At 44.2% G+C, this 24,337-nt stretch overlaps 1 protein-coding gene across 4 annotated transcripts in view; it reads left to right on the top strand.

The window, feature by feature from the left end:
- The window catches only part of MAP3K15 (mitogen-activated protein kinase kinase kinase 15), a 1,281,486-nt gene extending 1,259,720 nt beyond the window's left edge, over positions 1-21,766 (top strand). For 2 of the 4 annotated variants that reach the window (XM_086934586.1, XM_086934585.1), the window contains 2 exons: positions 8,986-9,062; positions 21,337-21,766. In XM_086934586.1, coding sequence (XP_086790712.1) covers positions 8,986-9,062; positions 21,337-21,451 — 192 coding nt within the window. In that variant the 3' untranslated portion in view covers positions 21,452-21,766. The remainder of the gene's footprint in view (positions 1-8,985; positions 9,063-21,336) is intronic. The other 2 variants (XM_086934588.1, XM_086934587.1) reach the window with 1 other exon arrangement.
- The last annotated feature ends 2,571 nt before the right edge of the window (positions 21,767-24,337 follow it).

Genomic DNA, 24,337 nt, shown 5'->3' with positions numbered 1-24,337 from the left:
AGTACAATTTCTTCGGCTATCCCATGCTCTAAGGACTGCCACCCAAAGGCCTGCCAGTGGGTGATGTCGAAACACTTGTGCATCGTCTCTAATCAGAGTTCGCTCTTCTGCCCCAGCCCATATGTCAACATCCCTTTCCCATGTCTCCATTGCTGGGGCTGTCCACCACCACCACAACATGCATCTCTTTGCTAAGAGCAAGGCCAGATCCACAAATCTGGGACCCACTGTGCATGCTTTGGGCCTAGGGATTAATCCCAAGAGGCAAGCCTCCGCTGTACAGGGGAGTGTGCGGTCTAGTACTCCATTGAGTGTGGCAACAACTGTATCCCGAAATTCCCTCAACCCTGGATAGCTCCACATCATGTTTCAGAAACCCACCTCTGGCTCCATGCACCTAGGGCAGGTCTTCGGCTCTCCCCATACATAATCTGTAATCTATGGGGGGTCAGATTGGTCATGTGTACATAATTAAACTGGACATATTTAAATCTAGTAATCCTAAAAATACTCTTAGGGCTTTACACAATCTTACCACACTCCAAGTCCGAAAGGTCTCCACCCAGTAACGCTCTCCACTTCTCCCGGATCTTTACCAATGTAATCATTTCCAGCTGTGCCCTGTAAAGCCACTTTACCAGATGGCGTGTAGGACCTAATGTTACCATTGTCTGAAGGACAAGGTGGGTCCCAGACTCCCGCCTGCCCTCGGACTACATCTCTCCAAACATCTGTATTAAAGCAAGGTAGGTGATGAATAGGCCAGGGGGCAATGCACATTGGGGAGATTTCCCACCAAGTCACACAGCATAACGCAGCCCTCCACAAGGCTGCGCTGCGTTGCATGACAGGGTGGGAGCAGGAGAGCACCATATCTTCAGAGATATGGCTCTCTCCTCCGCTTTTCCTTGTGCTGGCGCTGATTACAGCCGCCATGCTCCAAGTACACACCTTAGCGCCATAGTGCTAGGGTGTCTACATTAGTCTAGCATAGGTTTTGTACAGGAAGTGTACCGTTTCTGTACAAAATATGGTGCCCAGACACACTGCAAAGTTTTTCCCACTTTGTATGCGTGCTGCACAGTGCAGCATTCATGCAAAGTCGGAAAAGGAAAGAGCAATGAAAGCATTTCTTCTTCTGTGCACCTACTTGAAAAGGGGGCAGTATTCTCACGCTAAACTTAATCTACTTTATTTTGTAAATTGGGTTTAATGTGAGAAACCTTGGGTGGGTGCATGGGAATGCCCATGCTCCACCCTTGGTTTACCCCCATGGCGCAAAGTAAAGCTTGAAGCACTATGCACTGCTTCGCATTACTTGCCATTATTACAAGGCTAGCGCTGGAAAGTAAAAGGGAAAAAAAGATTTTGCACTTCTTTGCATCACTTTTGTACCACAAACACGGCTCAAAATCTTAGTAAATCTCCCCCATTGTGTCATTGAGTCATCTAGTAGGATGAGTTATACCAGCTGGGAATAACTAATCACTGTGATCAAGCCCTCCGCTGTCCAGTCCGATAGTTGTTGTCTCGTAAAGGGTGACCAGGGATCCCCATGGGGTTACCCTACCAGCAGCAAGTCTGGAGCATATAAAGAGGTCTCAGCTGTTCTCTTCAGACTTCTCCACCAGCACTGAAGTGCTACTCTAAAAAATGTTCCCGGTTGAGGAATGACCACTTTCGGATCAAAGAGTTTTGCTAACAGAAGCCCCTGGTAGCCAACCAACCCAATTGACCCCGGCGTCTCAAGGCCCTCACCATCCAACCACTGGGTCAACCACTGGAGTTGGCTGCCAACTAGTATAATTCAAAATCGGGGAGTCCCAGGCCACCCTCCCCCAGAGCTCTTTGGAAAATTGTCAGGGAGACGTCCTCCATCCCATATCAACTCTCAGAGTAGAGTAGCCAAGTAGTTAAACCATGAGCGCAGTATTATGATGGGGAGATTTGCAAAAAGGTATAAAAGTTGGGGCAGCATAAGCAAATTGGATAAAGAGATACAAGCCATCACCAGCAGTTTCAATGAGCACCAGAATTGGACGTTGGACTCAAGAGAACGAACCACCGGCCCTAAGTTACCTTCTTTAACATCATCTAAGGCATGAAACACTTGAATTCCCAACTATTGGAAGGACCGAGGTGACCAGGTAAGGCCCTGGATCATATCAGGCGGCAGTGCCTCCCCTGCAATTATGGGCACTACATGCATTTTAGTCTTATTAAGCCAGAGGCATCAAAGCACTGAGAAATCATCCAGTAGTGTCATTGCATTTGCATCCCTTCAGCAATCTGCGAGGTATAGCAATAGGTCATCAGCATATAAGTAAATCATGTGTTCTCTGCCCTCTGTGACCTCCCCATGACTGGCACCTCTCTGTCGTAAGAGCTCTGCCAACAGCTCAATGGCTAAGGCAAGCAAAAGGGGAGAGAGTGGGCACCCCTGTGGCCCAATGCACTCCTTACTGGGTAGAAACAACTTGACCTGTCTTGACCCTTGTGACCTGTCTTGACCCTTGTCACAGGGTTGGTGTGCAATAGACAACCCATTTTATCAAGCCGACTCCAAGCCCCATCGTAATCGTGACTGCATGAAGAAAATCCTACTGCAGTGAATCGAAGGCCTTTTTCAGGTACACTGATATGATAAGGGCATCTGGATAGAGCTCAATATCCGGATGATCGATGGTATGATATGATGGGCAGAGGTTGCTGGGGTGGACCTGTGTGGGATAAACCCATTCTGATCATCATGAAGAAGACCAGGCATGTCGGGGAGCACCCGCACTGCCAGTTTTTTACTGAGGAACTTAAAGTCCATGTTTAACATGGACAGAGGGCAGAAGTCTGATGCGTGCCTAATATTTTTGTCTTGGGAAGAGGGACCTCCAACGCATCCCTGGTCAATTCTGGCAGAGAGCCCTAAGCATTTAAGGCCTCTAATCTAGGGGCCAAGGCGGGAGCAAATGTAGCATAGAATTCAGCGGTTTTCCCAGGAGCCATAGTTTTGAGGGCAGTGCGGATCTTCTGAACTGTCATAGGACCCCCCCAAATCCTCCATTAGGACAGGGTCATGAATGCGAAATGGCAGCGGTGCCAGGAACTCAACTAAGGTCTCTGGTAGAATCGCCGAAAAAGTTTCATAATATTCACAAAAGGCTGTGTTATTAGCCCTGAAAGAATGAAGCAATGTTTCTTCTTTGGACAAATTCTGAGTAATGGGTGTCCCCTTTGACTGCAGGCAAACAAACCAGGCCTGAAGCCTACTTGATAGACCACCCTCCTCATGGACTCTAGTGAGATAATCTCGTAAATCAAGGCTCCAGGGGCGTTCTAGTGTAGCACTATAATGCCCATTAATGTCGGCGAGCTGTGTATGGGCGATATCATCAGTACCCAAACTATTACCCAAGTCATGCAGACTATGTTCGAGAGAGGTAAGTTCCCTATTCAGCTCCTTCCTTACCCCAACAGATTCCCCCATGCAATGACCTCTCACCACAACTTAAACACTTCCCACTCAACAAGGGGGCTCATGGTGAAGCCTTGATTAAATTGAAAATATTCAGAGATTGCTGTGTGCAGAGAATACCTGAAGCTGGTATCTTCCAAACAAAGAGGGACAAAATGCCACGCGGCTGTCACCGGGCGGTCGGCAATAGGACGGAACATCTATAGCAGCGGTCTGCGGTCTGATAGTGGGTGCCCTAAATATTCGGTATGAGTCACGGATGGGCTATGGATGTCAAGCAGACAAACATATTGAGAAGTGTATGTAATCTATAGAGAGGTGAGTAGTAAGAATGATCTCTTTCTAGTCCATGGTGCATTCTCTATATAGCTGAGAGATCCCAATGTCTCACCCAGCCCTGAAAGCCCTCCGAGGTCATATATGCCAGTGCTTCTGTTATGGGAGGCGTAGACCTATCCCAATGAACATCAACCACACAGTTAAAATTGCCTCTTAAAATAAGATCATTGCTATCAGGGATGACAAAGGGATGGACAGGGAAAAGAGGAAGGGGGCCTGGTCGATGTTCCGAGCATATACACTTCTGAGTGTGACCTCTCTGCCCAATAGTTTACCCTTTACCAGAACATAACAGCCCTCTGGATTAATAATGTAATGTGTATGTTCAAAAGAGGTTCCTGTCCAGATTCACAGCAATGCCCCCGAGAATAAGAAGAGTTGGACGTACAATAAAGTTGTCCCCGCCACCTACGTCGCAAGCAGGTGGCCTCCTCCACAGTAAAGTGGGTCTTCTGTAACATCACAAGTTGGGCTTTTATCCAACACAGGTACCAGTGACTATTGTGTCGCTTGGATGCTGAGCCCATGCCCCTAATATTCCAGGACAGCAGTGTTATGTTATAATGAGTGTCCTCCGTGGCATACAGCAGCACAAATCTCTCATTGAAACGTCACCCAACCACCCCACCCCACCACCAAACAATAAAGCAATAAAGCAATCCATGACTCCCAGGACAAAGTAACAAAATCCCAACTACAAACTCTCTCACCCAAGGGCAATCAGGCAATGGTTGACGGTCCAAACCTGAAAATAAACAACATCCTTAAGAGAAAGCCACATTCTAACTCCTTATGGGGCAATCTAGGTGGGGGTAGGCAAAAGAAAAACTAACTGCACAAGTGTGCACTGGCTCACAACCCAGAATAATAAAAAGGTGATGCCCCTGGCAGTGGCGAACTACAAGCAAGCCCCAGGGTCTCAAATACAACAGATACTTTATGGGAGGACCCCAGCCTTGTCACCACTGGTAGTGAAGGAGCCAAACTATGATTCAATATAAACCAAGTCAGACCAGCACCCACAGTTGCAGACTGGGAGCAGGAGGGATGCTCAATATTATCTTCAAATTATGTAATTAACAGATTGTGGGGTCACAAATGGGAGGCCGTCTCCATTGAGGGCCAAGCCCCCTGAGTCTGAAGCCAGTGATTTGGGTTGTATGATGTTTCAATGCATGCTTTTACCACGCATGTCTTTACAACACAGGTATTACAACGCAAGTCGTTACAACGACTTGCGTTGGGGGGCGCTGGATAGTGGAATAGTTTTATTTTCTATTCCAACTCCAGTCCCTGTGGATAGTAGGGAAGGTGTTGGATAGAAAATTAAACTATTCCCTATCCAACAGCGCCCTCCGTTTTAACTACTTTCTTTGTAATTCCTGCGTTGTAATGGTAGTGCGTGGTAAATGTTTCGTTGTAAACGATGTTCCCCAGTGATTTGTGGTCAGAAGAAGAGTCTGTACCTGACTCAGTCTTCTGTGACGTGAATATTTCTGCCACAGTAAGCAATGCCACTCTGCATTCGTGCTCAGTTTGGGAGGAGAAAGGCCTCCTCAGTGAGGCCCTCCTGGTGGGTAATTTGAACCACATTTTGGATCTCCGTCAAGGGGCCCCTAACCACATCCGGGGCCCCAAGGGTGTCACAAAAATAGGTGTTACCATCCAACATGATTCAAAGCTTGGCAGGGAACATCAGAGAGTACTGTATGCCCTCTTCATGGAGAGCTTTCATGGCTTCCATAATTGATGCATGCTGTGTCTACACTTTAGCTGTGAAGTCCGGAAACACCAACACCTTACCATTTTCAATCGCAAAGGGGCCATTGGCATGAGCCCTCTGTAGGATATTGTCTCAATCCCTATAATGTAGAAATCATGACACCCCTGGTCCAGGTGGCCTCCCCTCTGCCAACGGTCGGAGCTCTTTCTAGGGCGAAGAATTTTGTGAGGTGGTCAGGTGCAACCTCAGTACAGAGCCAGTTTTCTAGGAAAGACACCATGTCCACTCCCTCTGCCCCCTCAGGGAGTCCTACCACTCAAATATTGTTGCGGTGATTCCAGCCTTCTGCATCTTCAGCCCTTCATTCAAGGGTGTACACTCTAACAGAGAGGTCCTCCAACTTGCGGTCTATTGCCAGGTGTTTAAGGAGAAGTTCAACTGACTGTCCACATTTTAAACTCGGTCCGCTAGATTGTGGTGTTCTGCCTGCCCTAGGCCCAGACCCACATATACTGTACTAATGTTCGGTTGGAGCATGGCCTTAGTGTCAGCGATAGCGGCAAAAATCCTGTCAAGATGAGAGTGAATCATGCATCAGTAATCTCTCCGTCCCCCCTGGACTCTGAGGGGGATTGAGGATTCCCTCATCTCTGGCTGTGCTCCCCCTGTTTAGGTTTAAAATTGCCAACAGTAGTAATGTATAGTGCGCAAGGCCTTGGGGAGTAGGTGTCAGCTGAATCAAAATAGTAGAGCGAGCTGGTCTTTATTCAGGGTCGCCCCTTTAATGTTCTTGTTTTTCTAGGCCTATCCTGCACTGCCACACACAAGTCCTGTTCTCCCCCTTTTCCTGCAGCAACCTCCTCACTATATATTATGCAGTCTGCCACCCCCGCAGCTTCATGGGTATACTACGGGGGGCAGTCGTAGTGGAGCCTACATTTAGTGGTTGACCCTCTTTCTGGCCTCCTGCAGCATAGGCCATGAGTTCAAATGCAGGCACCCACCATAGGGCAAAGATTCATCTCATGAATGGGCGGACTGGGTTTTACCTAACCCTTCTCAGTGTCCCCGGGCCACCTTAGTTCCAAGGGACAACAAGGCAACTTGTCTTCATTGGGCAGTAATCTTCACCAGTACCTATTTTTGGACCACACACACAAATCAGCAATCCAGGACCTGTCAGCGCACTTTTCCACCCATCACTTACCCCGGACACAGGCCTGGGCCTTGACCTCCCACATTGTTTTGGGCACTCTCCAGCACCAACTGCATCCAGGGCAGTATCAGCCCTGTAGGCCTTCATGTCCCCCATCTCAGTCAGGGGCGCTCAGCAGTAGTACAATTGTGGCATCATTCACACTGCTCCAAGGGGGGGGGCCTGCCTCAGCTCCAGTACAGTGCCTAGGATCAGGACCCAGAGCCAATGCTCCACCCAGGGGGTCGAAAAGCCCTCCGAACAGTAGTCCCCAATAGTAAATTAGTACCCAGAGAAATATTTCTCATGTACCCAGTGTCCGGGTCCCAGTCCGCTTTACTCCCATTAGGGACACCCAGTGTTTACCCAAGCAAGTGCGCCTAATTACACCCACAAGTTTCACTCCAGTGGGTCAAGGGCCTTCTGTTTCGCCGCTGGCACATGTTAAGTTCGGTGCCCAGTGAGTGAATTGGGGGAACGACCCACCCCTCCCAGAGCTGCCTCTGTGTGCCACAGTGTTCACTGTCTCCAGGTGGCAATCATGTCTTCTGGTTCTGTCTTCAGGCCCCCAGCGTTGCTATGAGAAGCCAATGGCTGCCTTCTCTTCTCACTGTACCTGACACATGCTCTCACCTTTTTCATGACATATGTGTGTCCTCAAATGGTGTTATCTGTCTGGTGGCTACAGTTTAGCTGGGAGAGCTCCAGCTCGAGGCACCCCCAGCCGTAATTTCCCCAGGAGGCCCAGAGGGCAGCTGTGCACCCACATCACCGTAGGTCGCAGCACCAGGGGTGTTTGTTGGTTTTACCGTGGGTGGGGCTGCAGGGGAGGCCCACCTCGATGTCATCACCGGGGTAGGCTGCAAGATGCCGGTCTTCCATTTGCACAGCATGCCGATTCCCATCAGTGCGGTCCCCCCAGTTGGGCAGGGAGTAAAGGCAGGCCACACCACCGCTCAGCCTGATGAGGCAGCGAGTGGACCGGGGTCCCCTATTCCACCCCGCAGCACCTTGTGTAGCCCACGGCCCAGCACAGCAAACACATATTGTTCAGATCTCAGCTGCAGGCTCAGGAGGTGACAGGCCTCCTAATACCCGGTGTGGACACAGCCAGGTCTTACCACAGGAGCAGGCCAGCCTCCGCTATGGGCCATCAGGTCTTCACTTGCGGCACCAGGGGCCCCAGGTGGCAGTAGTATTGTGTCCAGGGCACAGGAGCACGTGTGTCACAGACACTCAATGCCAGGGGAACACAGGATTAGGGCAGGTCAGGTAGGGCGGCCGGCAGAGCTCGGGATCAGAGTGACCAGTCGCCATCTTGCAAGCCCCAAGCTACTCATGCCAGGGGAAACTGTGCTCCCTCATGAAGGCAAATTTAGGATTTGACCTTACGCCCCACTATCTTCAAACTTCATTAGCTGCCACTGACAAAAAGTACCAGGTCTTGCAATCTGCATGCATTGTCTCTCCCCCAACCTATAAAGGAAAAATGCAGATGCCTCGCTATTTTCACCAACCACCCACATCACCTATACATTTTCCATTTGGCCTTTTATCTCCAATAGAAATAACACAGACTGTTTTATGTTGGACTGAATGCCTGTTTTTTGCATGTGAAGTGTCTAAAGTTCAAACATGTAACTCAGAATGTCTCAGAGTTAGTACATGAACATTAGGCAGAACAAGCCCGAAACAGAGAGAGGCAATCTCTGCACACTGTTTCCAATTTGTACTGGTTGAAATTCATGCAATAACTTGAGAAATTCCACATTATATGTTTGAACTTTTAACACTTCGCAGGCACAAAACAGGCATTCAGCCCATAAAGCTATGGCCCCAGGTGACCTGCCACTCTCCTACAACTTCCTTTTTAATCCCTTCAAACAGAAACATTAATAGCTGGCGTAATGCAACCTGTCCTTACCTTCCTTTTCCACTTCCACAAAGTCGAATGGAATGGTACTCCATCGCCCCTATTGTGTTTTGATGAGCTGGAAATTGCGCAGTCGGCTTTCTGGCTTCCACAGCACTCAGGTTCAATGGACCCAACCAATGTAGAGGAAGCAGATAGAGGAAACCTGGAAAGTTGTTGTATGTCAAATTAGCATCACAGAGGTCCATATTCCACTTCTGGCTTCTTTGGAGGCATATTCATACAAATGCAACATTGTTTTTCCTGCTCTAGTTGCTTGTTGTGTCTTTAGAAGTCTATGATGTTTAATGGTTGGATTAATGTCACTCCATTAAATTTCCTTACAGTTTATTGAAGAAGATTACACACTCTATAATATTCTCCACGACATCACGAAAGAAGACTTAAAACAGATGAGATTACGGTAAATTGTGTAAAGCAGACATTCAAAATGATTTCCTTTCTTCAAATCCATGTAAAACCATTCGTGTAAGATTCAGAAACATTTGAAAATATTTAGTACAGAACTTTAGATAAGTGTGATATGAGATTCCTAGATATCTTTCCCTCTGCCTATCACCCTGCACTTTTCTTGCCCCAACTAGATCATCCCTTTTCCTCATGTCTATCCTAGTATTGAAGCATGGTGAACAGAAAAGGAGATTTAATAAGCACTCCAAAGAGAATTATGATTAGTGCTCTTAGCTTTATGGTATTTAATTTTGATTTGAAATTTCCGTCTGTATTTATCCATATATATTTTTTGGCCATCTTTTTGGTATTTATCTATATTAATTTTGGTTTTTGAGAATAAATGGTGTAGTAAAATGGTATATATCTACATTTACTGAACTGATAACATGCGTTCATACTTTGATGCCTCCCGAATTTTACCAAATTAAGCTGCCAAATATAGTAAAACACTAGACCCACAGGTAAATATCAGCATTATAATACAAATGTATGTTAACATATGCTGTATTTAGGGAAGTCTCAACCTGTTTTTACAGAATTGTCTGATAAATGCAATGTATACTAGTATGAGTATGAAAAAGGCTTTATTTCGATAAGACATATCCTAAAAGAACAAACAATAAAAACAACAGTTTCAGGGCAATAGTTCATAGGTCTCTCTATTGTAGCACCAGGTGTCTAACTATTTCAAGTTTCCCATTTTTAAAAACACATCATTACACATTTGTTTCTATTACAATCATAAGGAGTAAAAAACTATTTTCATTTAAAAGTTGAAATTTTTAGAACTAGAATTAAAAGTTTTCTCTCAGCCTTTTTGATCTGATGGACCAAGCCCATCTCAGAAACTTTGCAAGTCCACAAACATACAATAGACTAGTATTCGATTTAAAAATGTGCAGCGCTACAACATATTTTCTGGTTCCCAATGCTTTACACAATGGCTTAAGCCAATAGCTCCTAGGTGCACTGTAGGCCGGGCATGCAAAGAAGATGTGGGCCATTGACTCAACTCCTGAGTCACAGCTAGGGCAAGAAAGACATATTTGTGTTTGGGCTTTCCAATGGGCGGTAAATTCCCTTATTGGTAATGTGCCAATCCTAAATTTAAAATACAATGCCCTATCAAAGGATTTATGTATGGTATCCAAATAGGGCTCAATTAGCATAACATCCTTGATCCTCAGAAACTCATTTGTTACTCTTCCTAGTTTGGGATCTGAGTTACGCTTGCTTGAGACCCAATTCCAATAGAGTTTCTTTATTACCACTTTTGGCGGGGCTGATTTGGTATCCCAAGCCTCGCGAAGGCCCAAATCGCATAATAGAGATTTAACATATTTAAGCCATTTACTTTTTTGCCAGCCCAACATAGACATTACTTCTGCCGCCAGCCCTTCAGCATACTTGGCTAGTTCCGGTACTCGCCACAGCCGAGCCCACAATAAAAGTGGATGGAGCTTTGCCAAGTCACTTATCGAATAGCACCCCAGGTCCAATAGCAGGGGGACCATAGGAGTACTCTGCCGGAGTGCCATTAGGTCTCTAAGAAATCTATTTTCGGACTTGGACAGATGCTCCATGTTACTAGAGCCCCAAAGTTCAGCTCCGTATAGGGCCGCACTTACCCCCCCTGCCTTATATATGTCAATTACTGGTCCAATTGGTCTTGTGGACGAGGAGTGCTGTTCCCTGAGGATAGCCCCCACTACCCTCTTATGCCCCAAGAGCATTTTCTGCATGTGTGAATTCCACTTCATGGAGTCCGAAAAACGGATACCAAGATAGTCGAATTCCATTACCCTCTCCAAAGGATCTGAATTCAGAGCAGGGGGCTTACCAAGTTTTTTAGGGGGATTCAATACCAAATATTTGGTCTTATTAGTATTTATCACAAGCCCCCTCTGAGTGCAGAAGGACTGAAAACTGTAGAGGAGCCTCTGGAGACCAACAGTGGATTTAGAAAGGAGGAGGGTATCATCGGCGAACAGGAGAGTCGGGATATGCTCGCCCGCCAGGGATGGCGCATCTGATGGACTTTTCAGCAAGTGCTCCACCACTCCGTTCATATAAAGTGAGAACAGAGTGGGAGCAAGAACACATCCCTGACGGACCACCCTGTTCACCGGAATTCTGCTGGTCTTTTGCCCCTGGGAGCCCCACCTTACGTGAGCGAAACTGCCCTCATGGAGCCTCACTAATAGTGACAGAATGTATTTAGGAACTCCCATTTCGGACAGAACACCCCAAAGGCGATTACAGGGCACCAGGTTGAAAGCAGTCTTGAGGTCTATAAATGCCAAGTAGAGGCTACCCTTCCCTATATAAACCGTTTTCCAATAAATGAGTAAAAGCCTAAAGGCCTGCTCGATTGTCCCAGTTCCGGCTCTAAAGCCTGCTTGGTAATCCGAGGAATTTTATTTTCGTCTGCCCATTGTAGGATTCTCTCAAGTATCACCTTCCCAACAAACTTTTGGGTAGAGTCTGTGAGGCTAATTGGACGGTAATTGGCAGGGTCGTCCCTATCTCCCTTTTTGAAGATCGGGATGACCTCTGCCCCCTTCCAAGACTCAGGAATTGGAGCCCCATTGTCAATGGCATTTAGAAAGATAGACATAATCTTTGCCCATTTGGAACAGTCAAGACTGAGAAGGTCACCAGGAATGCCATCAGACCATGCAGCTTTCAGTGGCACAATAGACTTGATGGCATTTTCCACTTCTATATCTGTGAAAGGGAGGCTATCTAGATCCCTCAGAATTGGCAAAAAGCTATGGTGAATTGGCTCATTTTGGCCGCCCAGCGAACAAGAATACAATTTATGAAAGTGGTCAAACCATATTTCGCCTACTATGTTGCAGGTTACCAATTCATTGGTAAATCTATTCTTGGTTCTTATAATGTTCCAAAAGCGGCCAGAATCTCTCCCAAGGCTAGCCTCTTTAAGTGAAAGCTAGTACTGGTCTTCCAAATCTTTTTTGGCCTCAACAGCCCGCTTGTACTCTTTCCTAACCGACTGGATACATTGTTGGGACTTACTCTTAACTGCTTTAATTAATGATGATTTTGCATTTCGACATTTGGATGTGTACTAACCCTCTTTGACAGTAGGCCTACGGGGCTCTCTTTGCACAGAACCTCTACTATGAATGAGGAACAAGTTACCTAGTGCTTCAATGGCCTCCTGGAAAACCTCTGAGACCCTAGATAGGTCACATTGGTCAGTAAGGGTTGCGTACAATTTAGCCTGCGCTGCAGAAAGGATAGTCCCTATGTTCTCAATTTTTCCCTCATCCATGACAACTTTACACCATTTTAAGCGCCTACCCTAATTAGATGGGCAAACTTCTTTGGTTATCATTAGTGATGATGCATGTACAGGTTCTTCGGTTCCCTGCCACAGGGGGTGGAGACTCCGGGAAAGGGCGTTATGGTCACTGTCAGTTGTTGGGCGTACTTCCATATCATTCATAAAGCTCCAAAGGTTTAAGTCGAGGAGAACATAGTCAATCCTCGTTGAGTGATTTACCCTATTATATGTACACGCCCTAAGCGGGTCAGAGAGAGTCCTGCCATTTGCTGCCCGCAGGCCAAATTCCAGGGCAAGCATATTCATCTGTAAAGCCCGCTGCGTCCATCTCTTGATTGGTTCGATTAAGAGTGAGGGTATACCCCTCCTAATATCATCATCAGCTGTGTCAAGGATATCCTCGGCTGCCAGGGGCTAAAAAGTACAATTAAAGTCCCCTGCAACAAGGATATGTTCACCCTGATTACATCGCCTCAGTTCTTCTTCTAGAAATGTTATGGTGGGGGACGGGGAACCTCCTTGAGTACCGCGGGCATACACATTAAATACTTCCAAGGCTTTCCCTCTCCGTCCGCCACTTACTTGAATTCTTAAGACGTCTGGCGAATTGCATTGTATATTGCTGGACATGGGATGTCGATCGATCAAAGACCAGGCCCAACTCCGTCCGCTTTTATTGTGGGCACGTTTATGGAGAACTCCTGAACTTGCCAGTTATGCGGAAGGGCTGCTGGAAATATTGTCAATGCCAGGCTGGTCTAAAATTGGGTGGCTCTGCAATGTCAAAACACTGCTTGGCAATCTGGGATTTGGAGATGCATGGGTATCTAGAAGTGCTCCCCCCAAAGACGTCCTCGAATCTTTGTACTGGCAGTGGGTAGCTAACAAATTAAGTTCTAACCCCAAGCATGGAAGGACAACCACCGAGTTCCTTAGGATCAAGGATGTGCCCCTTTGTGAACCCTACATGGACCTGATCTCAAATGCCCAGATGCATCAACCGTTTTAGGAAGTGCAAACGGTGCGATTCGCATAAATCGGCCTTTTGCACTTCCTAAATTGGTTACTGGGATGCATCAAGCATTTTTTGGAATTCGCTTTTTTTGCGAGTTCCAAAAAAATGCGATTGCTGTTAAGGAATCGCACATTTGCGATTCCTTAACAGCAATGCATCATCCCCAAAACATTTGCGATTTCCAAAATTGCAAATGCAAATTACCACGAAGTTGAACTTCGTGGTAATTTGGAAAAATGTTTAAAAACGCATGAAAATGCATTTTTTAAACGTGTACGTTACAGGCACACATGTCCTTAGGACATGTGTGTATGTAACTCACATGTAAAAGTGCATTTCATGAGTGCAGGGGGGGGTCCGTGGGACCCCCCTCTCCACCCTTGAAAGGCTTTGATGCATTCCAAATTTAAATTGCGAATTCGCAATTCCCATTCATTCCTATGGGCATTTCAGCCCATAGGAATGAATGGGAATATCGGATTCGCTTTTTGGAAATCGCAATTTTTTTGGAATTCGGTAAAAAATGCGATTTTTACCGAATCCCAAAAAAATTGCGAAATTAATGATGCATTGCCATTTGCGAATCCTTAATTGCGATTCCTTATTTTTCGCAATTAAGGAATCGCAAATGACAATGTTGATGCATCTAGGGGAAAAAAATCCTTTGACAGAGCCTTGTATTTCAAGTTTAGGGTGGGTCTGCTGCCATTGAAAGAACTGTCTGCTCGCTGGAACATCCCGGCACAAACTTCTCCCTTTTGTTTATTTTGTATCTCCAGAGTAAAGTCTGCCGCCTACTTTTTATTTGAATGTCCGGCCTACAAATCTCCGAGGACTATGTGGTTAAAACCCTTATGTAGGGAGCTGGGTACCAGACAGCATATAGTCGCCCTGCAAATTTTGAGGTCAGATACCAGGCCCCTGTATGTTTGTGGTATGGCCAAGTACCTAGGCTGGGCTTGGTCAATCAGATGTAAAAAGTTAAAAGTCATTGTTTAATTGTGGTCATGTATTAGACCTTTTTATCTAATTTATTGGAAAGTGCATTATTTTTATCAGACTGTTTAATGGATTTTAAATAACATGGTTTTTTATATTGCTGTTTTATGTAACGCTTTTATGATATTTTCTTATCGAAATAAAGCTGATTGACCTGACTTGGCATTGTATATGTTTAGAAGAACAGCCTAGCGAAATGCTCACCCAAACTAGGAGTCCACCTGATGGACGACCTCTCCCTGTGCTAGGAGGTGTTGCCGGCAGAAAGAAGGTGGTATAACCTCCTTTAGAGTGAGGCACCAAGCTCCAGGTCTCCTGGAAGATGCAGATCAAGTGGGACTCAACCAGGTCATTCCAGTCCAGCAGGTCTAGTTTCCTGGAGATGCCCGCTATATTCCAGGACAGTATTTTAATAGGCTGGACGATCGCTGCTATGTCCACAGGAATAGGGGATAGCACCGGGCGAGAACCACTGCCTGCCACACTAGAATCAACTGCCTGAGGTGATAAGGTAGATTCCCTAGCTATTAAAACACTCTCCACCTCAGGCAATTGGACTTGCAAGGTGGGGCTCTTTACAAGATCATCTATACCAGGTCTCTGGGCACCACTTGATTCAATACCAATGTCTGCTCCCCTTGCGTTACTCACTCTCCTAGTACTCCTGCTACTGCTAGGTGGGGTTCGAGATACTGGGGCTGGTCTAGAGCTGGGGGGATCGTGATTTTTACTAAGAATACCAACAGCCGTTTCAGGGGATCCCTGTTTATCCACCAACACCCTGATGCCAAAAGGCAAGGTCTCCACAACCCACAGGAATGGTACGCTCAACAGCCGATTATCTGTTTGTCAGTATCTACCGTGCCATCCGTATGGTAGTAAGCTTCTGTTCAAGGCAAGTGTTCGGTGTGCAGGGAGGTTTATGAAGAAGGGCCTTCCATGAACCCCTCCCCTAGATAAATGATGGGGGTGTATATGGGACTGGCGATCAACAAACTGCATGTGGAAGTGGCCCAACTCAAAGGTACCAATCCCATTGCAGTTATGATCGGTCTGCTGGCTACAAATAAACCTAGGGACGCGAGCGTCCCTAAAGTTCACAAGGATACAGTCCCCAGGGATATCTTTAGCCCTGCTACCCACCCAGCTTAACCTTCTAACTTGAAGAATCTGGCCATCTAGATGTTCTGGGAGTGGTCTATTGCCATTCAGCCAATGCATAGTTTTTTTTAAAATTCATAATGAGATTCTGGTTTCCCTGGCTGGAGCTGTGGCACTCCCGTTAGCACCAAAACGTATGGTTGACATTCGGGCGGTAGACTAATATGGGCCAATTCCAAATTATCAGACGATAGCGCCCCAGATTTATGGTCTGACAAAGGACAATCACCACTCTGCGCTATTGCTTTATTTGGGCTACTCTCTTTGTCCTGGGGATGTGGTGGAGGGCCCCCCTTGGATGTTTTTGCACCTTTATGGAGGTTTAAGGGCATAGCTTTTTTACTAATCTTAGGATTGTGGGTTTTTCGTTCTGCTACATTGCGATTCACTGCAGATGGAAGTCTAGATGCTGCAGCGGCATTAGTTGGATCCGGCTCTGGGAGGGATGTGAGATCTACCAAGGATTTTTGGGCTGGAGCACTCTCGCCCTGGTTGCTTTTGACTGCAGTTTAAGTAGTGTTTTAAGGGAAAAGAAGTTGTTGAGTGTGGCTTGCTCGAACCGGTCGAGCCTCTCTGACAACACCATGACCCTCTCCAGTTTTGACAATGTGAGTGACTACACAATCTGCTCCAAGTGAGCTATAATAGGGATTTGTGATGTTGCACCTGTAAAAGCAGATACAGATGGTTTAGAACTATTAGTCACTAGGTCAGTTAAACTAATTGGTTCCGGACTATCAACAGAAGTTCTGACAACTAATGGGACAAGCGTTGATTCTACAACCCCCCGCCTTGTCAGCCCTCCTTCCTCCTGTGTTAAGCTTCTTGGTTGTAAACTTTTTAGGCATCGGAACACAACCCCCCTTCCGGCCATTAAGGGCTCTTTTCCTTTTGTTGGGTGTATAACTGGGTCCTTGACCGTGTGAAGGCTCTACATACTCTGATGCGGCCGGGGCTGTAGGCAGGTTTGTGACCAATGTGGGAACCGTGTAAAGGGCTACCCTCTGTGGTGTAAACTGGGGGTCTGTCCTTGCCACACAGCCCTGGGGAGCAGGCGTGCCTGCGATTGTCCCTGTACTCCCCAAGCTAGATGGCACATCACCCAACTGATCGCTATCTGCATGTACCTGAATAGTTGCTGGAGAGAGAGCCCTAGATAGGGGCCCCAGAGAGGAGCGTTTGCTAATCGGTGGTTCAAAAGAGAGGTGCCACTCGGTAATTGCAATTTCTTTTTTCCAAAACGGAATAAGCGCGAGTGATAAATTGATCTAATGTACCAATCACGCAGCCCCCTCCCTTCCTCCCAACCCTTCCTGATCTGATCGACGTTGACATGAACAACCTGTGGGCAATCTGTCCGGTATAGCCAAAACAGAATGGTCTAATAGTCAGTCAGTTAGCTGTTGAAGCTGGAATAGTAGTGCACCCTCTGTATTATCTTGGGAAGTTCATTTCGATGCAGGGAACAAGAGGGGTGGCCCAGCCCAGCCTCAGTCAGCCTTAGACGGCCACAGATGGCCCCGCCCTTGTCCCGGGCTTCTCCCGGCTCCGCCCGCGCGCGTCCCGGTTTGCGAGGGGAAAGGCGGCGCTTTAAGCGCGATGTCAAGACGGCTGGAATGCCAGAAACCGGTCCTCGGAAGCTTTTTTCCGGTCCAGGGAAGACATGGCTTGGCAGTTCGGGCTGGACAGTTCCCATGAGGCACAGGGTCAGACTGATTTGCATATAGCCATGTCTGAACTGGGGTGGCAGAGTGGGCTAAAGAACGGTGATGGATTAAACCCAGATCTTTTGACTGGGTGTGAGTGTTTGATTGATTCAGATGCTCCGTCCATCACCAACCCCCATTTGTACCGCGTTAAGCGCGATGTCAGCAGCTGGTCTCACTTGGGCCTCCCAATGCACCCTGGGACCACGAGTCCCACCAGGGCGCGGACAGGTCGAGATCAGTAGCGGCGCTTCCACCCGCAAGTTCGTCACACAGCAGGTGAGCAGGTAGGCGATATTTCAATATTTGTCAGCCTCCAAGAGTCAAACTGCACGAACAAAGGGACCCGCGTTGCGAGGGGGAAGGCGGCGCTTTAAGCGTGATGTCAGCGCCTACCCCTGCTGCAGCAGCTGGTCTCACTTGGGCCTCCCAATGCACCCTGGGACCACGAGTCCCACCAGGGCGCGGACACGTCGAGATCAGTAGCGGCGCTTCCACCCGCAAGTTCGTCACAAAGCAGGTGAGCAGGTAGGCGATATTTCAATATTTGTCAGCCTCCAAGAGTCAAACTGCACGAAAAAGGGCCCTGTATACTAAACACCCTAATTACAAAAATATTGAAAGGGCTCCTCCCTCCATAAGCCTTATTTGAGCATCAGGGTGTTCTGGATACATTGTGAATTCTAACAGTGGCCCATTCAACTTATCCAGAACAGTTTTCTAATGTCAGAAATCCTACTTTCCCATGCATGATAGTAGTACATTTATAATACCATTTATATGAGGTAATGTACTTCTGTGTAGTTTCCTCCTGTCTGAGCAGTGCTTAAACCAAGTTATATATTAGTGGAGTGACAATGAGTGTGCAGATGGTTTGAGGGTTCTATGCAACTCTAGTGTGAAGTCTCAGTCCATCTGCCATATCCAACATCTTTGCTTATATGTTACAATCGTCAGGAGAAAAAAACTTCCTTCAAGACTTGACCAATGGATATCTTAGTAATTTGTGATGATTTCTCATGGAACCAAGCCTGGTGCTATGGCACATTCAATTCTATATTAGTATCAAGACTATCCTTTCCAATTACCTGCACACTCTCAGGACTTGATTCACAAGGGACCTCCGCACTCATGGTTTGGGTCCCACAGAATTCTCATTGCAGAGATTACGCCCCGAGTGAGAACACCCCTTCAGCCTTTTGGGCTTCCTCAACTAGTGCAGAGACCCTTTGTGAATCAGGCCTTCAGTGTGTGGTAATCTGTTCCTATAGGGAAATAATTTGCTCTACGCTCATCCTGGCCTGAACTGAATCTGCTTTATAATTTGACAACTGATGCTGCATGCATACAATCAAAAGGCTGCTAGCTCGTAACAAGAAGCAGCCACTCCAGGAACATGTATGCAAGTTTTGAAAGCATTCATCTTGCTGTTTGCCGGGAGCTTATCTAGTTTTGTGTGAGCCCCAACCTCTGAAGCCCAGCCCTGAGAAAAGTAAACAAGGGCATTGGCAGGAAATAAAAACATAATCAGAGCTGGCAAACCTATGAATAGCTGCTGGACCCCTTATCCCACTGGGCCTAGGTGACACAGCAGTGGCTTCATCACTGATACTATGCTCTTGTCATCTGATATAAATATCATCTCCTAAATTTTTGTTTAGAAAATATCGTACTACAGGATGTAGAGTTTATTTCTGTTAACTCCAATTCTGTGATATATTTGGAGATGATATTTAGGACACAATATAATGGTAAACCACTGTGAAAGCAATATTCTGATACCTTGCTCCTTCAACCCACTCTTTGGTCTTTCTCTCTTCTCTAAAAAAGAGCCCTTGATCCAGTCAATTGTAGCCTAATACACTTGTCAAAGGTGATGTTACATGAGATAAATAAACTCTTGTTTTGTTGAACTGGGAACACATTCAATTTTGATGGGAGAAAGGTAAATTAAAGGGCATAGGCATCATTTAGTCTAAAAAATAGAAAATAGTGTTCATCAGAATTTGGCCACATTGACATGAGAGGTGGAATGGAATTCGTAAAATTAAATAAACTTAATCTTGGTTTGTGGTCCTAAGAGTATGATAGGAATTTATTGCCCAGGTTAATGTATGGCTTTGGCAAAGTTTGAAAATGTTGTAAAAATCCGGTATAAGAAGTCTGAGATCATACAACCATGCAGTTTGTTTGGGGCCCCTCAGATAAGGTGTTCAGATTCTGTTACAAATTCAAAATTTCCACTGTAAAAGGCATTTTGGTTTCCCAGATATTAGATATTAGATTAGATAGGTATTAGAAACGATCACTGAGTATTTTTACCATTTACTGCACAATATTGGTTGGCTTCTTAGAATTCGGAAACCCTAAATAGGGTTGCCTTAGAATCAGAGGCTCCATGCTGACAGGATAAGGACACAGTTTTGTTTCTGACCCTATTAAAGATACATGTTTGATTATCCCCAGGTTTGCTTGACATTTTAAATAAAACTCAAACTACTGTCAATTATCTCAATATGGGATAACTTGAAATATCCACTTTTAAGGAAATTGACTTCAGTGATTCTTGTGGGTTCAAAAATAGGGGCAGCTTACTCATGGTTGTTTCTTTCTCTACTTATTCAAATCCTACGAACAAGTTGGTTATCTCCAATTGTGAATGATCCTTGAGAAATTTTAACTTCAGTGCAGTTAAACAGATTTTAGGTTGAGAAATTCTCATTATACTTTTGCTATTCTGAATCTTCTGGAGTTACTGACTTAAAGTTCTAACTATACTTTTTTGATAATACTCAAATTACCATAGATAGAATTGGAGTGGGAAAGGTGGCAAGATCATTTAAGGAAGATTCCAAAGATAACTTCTAATTCTGAGTCTGTCTATACTCGAAACAGTTGTCAAACATATTTGCTTAACGAGATCAAAGATGTCTAAATTGACTCTGTTGAGGGTGCAAATTGACCTAAGATATGCTCACGCCGTTGTTGGTTGTCAGTGTGGCTGTTGTGCATTAAAAATGTTTACTAAACATGATCCCTTTACTTTTGCTTCAAAAAGTCACACTGGGCTCTTCAGTGACAATCTTCAATGATACCTATTTGCTAGTATCACAGTATCTTTTTGAGGCAATGACTCATTAAAGCTATTATCATCACAAGAAACTTGCTGCTTTAAAAGTTGGAAATCTGACTCTAATGTTGATATAGTTAATCAGACGTTGACTATGTCCTGGTAGGCCCCTTTGGAAAGGAATTTATTTCACAGCCAATAAATATACGAAGCAGTTATTAAAATATATGGTGTTCATCTCTTTTTTTAGGACTAAGAATGTTAAAGCCTAGATAGATAGTTTGGTAAATGAGGACAGTTGTCATCTCATTTTATCTTCTGTGTCATAGTATTGTGTTCGTTCCTCTTCTTCCCTGTGTAATGTGTTGGCTATATCCCCCATGTTTTATAGTTTTTGGTTTATGTATTTATACATTTGTTCTTTTGTTATGGATACTTTGATTGTGTATTATGTTGCTTGTACCATACCTGGTTCCATAAGGTATTTTACTGTACCATTTTGTTCTCACTTAATAAAGGTGTAAACTTTGGAAAAATAGTTTTGCCTCTTTAAAGGCAAGTGTTTGCCAGCAAAGTGTATAGAGTGTGCCTGGTAGCTACCATAAATGTTATTAATAAATATTTTTCATATAGATTTTCATGAATGGTAATTATTCATGTAATGATTTATGTATGCAAATGTAAAATGGTTACCTGCTGTCCTGCAACTGTTTCAGAATGCACTGGCCCTTGCCTTATGTGTAATGCACAAACCGTTATTATTTTGATTTGTTAGGTTAACAGGTACTTGTATTCTGTTGCTGGTATGCCCTGGAATCACTTTAGAATCGTTTGTATGTATCTTGCCAAATAGCTGTTTGATATGAGAGGCCGGAGCTTTATATTGCATAGTTGCTTGTTAGATGTCGCTATATATTGGGAGGAACAAGTATTCTAATAATGTTTTTCTTTATTACATTCTAGAGGTGGAATTCTATGTAGAATCTGGAAGGCCATATTGAAGTACAGACAACGCACTGGCGAGGCGCTACAATCAGACTATCATATATCTCTTGGCACAGAAGTTGTGCTTGAGTGAAGTCCGTACATTCCAAGCATTTCTTAAATTATTTTCATTTTTGTACAATGTATATATATATATTTGTTTTTTGAAAAGGTCAGTGAATGTAACTATTTTTAGCAAAAAAAGAAGTAAAGATGTACAATAGAATACAGTTTGAACTGTGCACCCTTACTTGTAACAGACAGTATTGGAAAAGTAGCTCTCACAGTGTCCTTTTCTCACGCAAGAACACTATAAAATGCTGTGGACACATATAACACTGTAGCTCACAAAGGCAAATAACCTGTGAAAATTGGAATTTGTGCATACTATTAAATGTTTAAAATGCCATTGCCTCTGCTTTTGTTTGTTTTCTGTGAATAATATAGTACTTGGTGGTAAAACCCTAGTTGATATCAAACATTGCTCATCTGAAGAATAAGTAAGTAAGTAAGTAAGTAAGTAAAAATTTATTTGTATATGATTAATTAAAATCTTTACAAAATTGAAAAGTATCCGTAGTAATTTTTGCTTTAACGTACAAACAAAAACAAAAAATAAGGTGCATAAAATTACAGTGATGTTAACAGTTATATGGTTAGCATCATAGGATTAAAAGTTCATATGGCATGGTTAAGTCTCTTTCTTATTAGGTCAAAGAACTTCACAACTTGACAGTTCAATTTAGTGTCGCTAGTAGAAAAGCACAATATGGCTGCCTGTCTGCAAGTCCGGACAGCATAAAAGTTAAAAAAAGGATGTAAGAGATTGAACCTCAGGTCCTTTATGCTAGGGCAGATGCAAATCACATGAATTATGTCTTCCTTGCCGGTTTTGCACATGCGACACTGTTGTGACGGGTTATTTCTCTCCCAAGGTGGAAGATGTGGAAGTATGGGAATTACACCAAGTCGTAATTTTAGGAATTTTTCTTTAACATTTATTTTCATGCCAATACTGAAGTACGCTTGTGGCCGCAGTTTTTCATAAGCTCCCACCGTTAGCCATCCATGTGCTCGGTTTGCTCATCTGAAGAGGATTAATATTCTCCAGCAAATTCTGAAACCATAGCCTTATAAGACAAACCATTTTCAAAATAATTCAATTCATGTACCTTAAAACAATGTATAAAGGTACCTAGAACATCTGTCTGAGTGCAATTAATTTGCTGTTGCAGCTGTAAATACAATCATAGTTGCTATATCTGTGTCAGGTGTCTCTACAGGCCAGTACGAAAGGAGAAGAGTTTGATCTTTGCTCTGGGATTGACTTTTGCACAGGCCTCAGATGCACCACCTGTTGAGATGTTTCCCTAATTTACTCACAACCAGTTCACCTCTGCATTTTGTCGGATAACCTGTAATCTAAAAATGTGTGCTTGCTCAAATAATTCATACATTAAATTACAGGACCTCATGTCCCAAAAACTTGGTGAACCTCCCTGCTGTCCACTTACAAATAGTTTTTATTGGATCCATTTGCTGGTATATCAGTTTAGGACATGCACTGAATTAATGAAGAAAATATAGATTTGTAGATTTTCTACAGCGCACTGGTTATCAAAATGTGGATTTTGTAAAACACTATGATTCTAAATTGCCTCTTTTATTACCTACTCAAAGCAACAACAAAACAGAGAATGAGGAACTCCTTGACATTCCACTATCATTACACACCCAGCGCCTACTACTATCCATCTTTTTAACCTGGTGAAAAGAAATAGAAACCCAGAAACTAGAATTAACTCTAGAACACAAACCCAACATAATTATCATCCTCCAATACTTCTTCATATTCCTAAAGTGGAATTCTCAGACACAAACACCTCAATCCAACTTGAAATCCTTTGTGCAAAACAAACAACAAAAAAGAATCAGTAAAATCACTAGGTTGGGTTAAAAGAGGGTGATAATCTTAGCCTTTGTGTCTTTAACAACATTTAGATCATCTACCCACCAGACTGTGGAAACTCTACATTTTATGGCAAGACATGAAGGCTATAATGAAGCTGCTTTCATTCCATGTAAGTCGACAACCCACTGCACTCCCAAACAGCTTAAAATAAACATTCTGAACAAATATTCACCCAACAAGTTTGCCAATCACAAAATATCTTGCAAACTACTATCCAACATGAAGACATTAGAAATTGATACCCCTCTTACTGAATGTGTACCAAACAAACTTATGTTGCTCTATGACTCTCTAATGATTTATTTAATTCACCTTGACAAACTGAGTGATGAAAGTGGTTATTGTGGGTTTTTGAAAGAAATCAATAACTTTCAACCTCTAGTAATCCTTAACCCCAATGTTCTACTCTGTTATTCCATGAAAAATGTAATCACACATAGCCTGTCATTAGTTGACAGTTTGATCTTTGTGTATTCCCCCTAGACAACCACCCATTGAAAGCAGCACGCAATGGGGGGCTTGGGTGTAACTGGATGGGCCATCACTGGCAGGATGGAAAGAAGGAGCTGGACCCAGTGCCATTTATACTTGAATAGTGAAAAACAGTGTGTACCTCTGAAACGTTACTGATGCCGCAGTAGTCCTTTTTATTAACTCTGGGCTTCATTCATTTGAATTATTTTTTTTTGTTTTTTAAGCAAAGGTTCTTTTCACATGGTACATTTAAACATACACCTCTAAGTAGTTTTTTGCAATATTTCACAAAAAACGGTGTCAAGAAAACAACATTTACATGACGCACATACATTTAGTCACTAACTACCTATTTTTTACAAACATAAAGACTAAATCAAACATTACTGTACATTTTCAACAAAACAATATTTCCATTGAAGCTTATTGTCCTATGAACTTGTGTCTAGTATTGGGACCTTTTATGTTTGTGTCCTCAATACTTTCTATTTCAGGGGTCCTGAAGAGGTCAGAGTCTTGTTTTAAAACTTTATT

The sequence above is a fragment of the Lissotriton vulgaris genome, chromosome 8 (assembly GCF_964263255.1).
Source record: "Lissotriton vulgaris chromosome 8, aLisVul1.2, whole genome shotgun sequence".
In the NCBI taxonomy this organism is placed as follows: Eukaryota; Metazoa; Chordata; class Amphibia; order Caudata; family Salamandridae; genus Lissotriton; species Lissotriton vulgaris.
The sequence above is the reverse complement of the archived record's forward strand: the minus strand, read 5'-3'. Positions and strand labels throughout refer to the sequence as shown.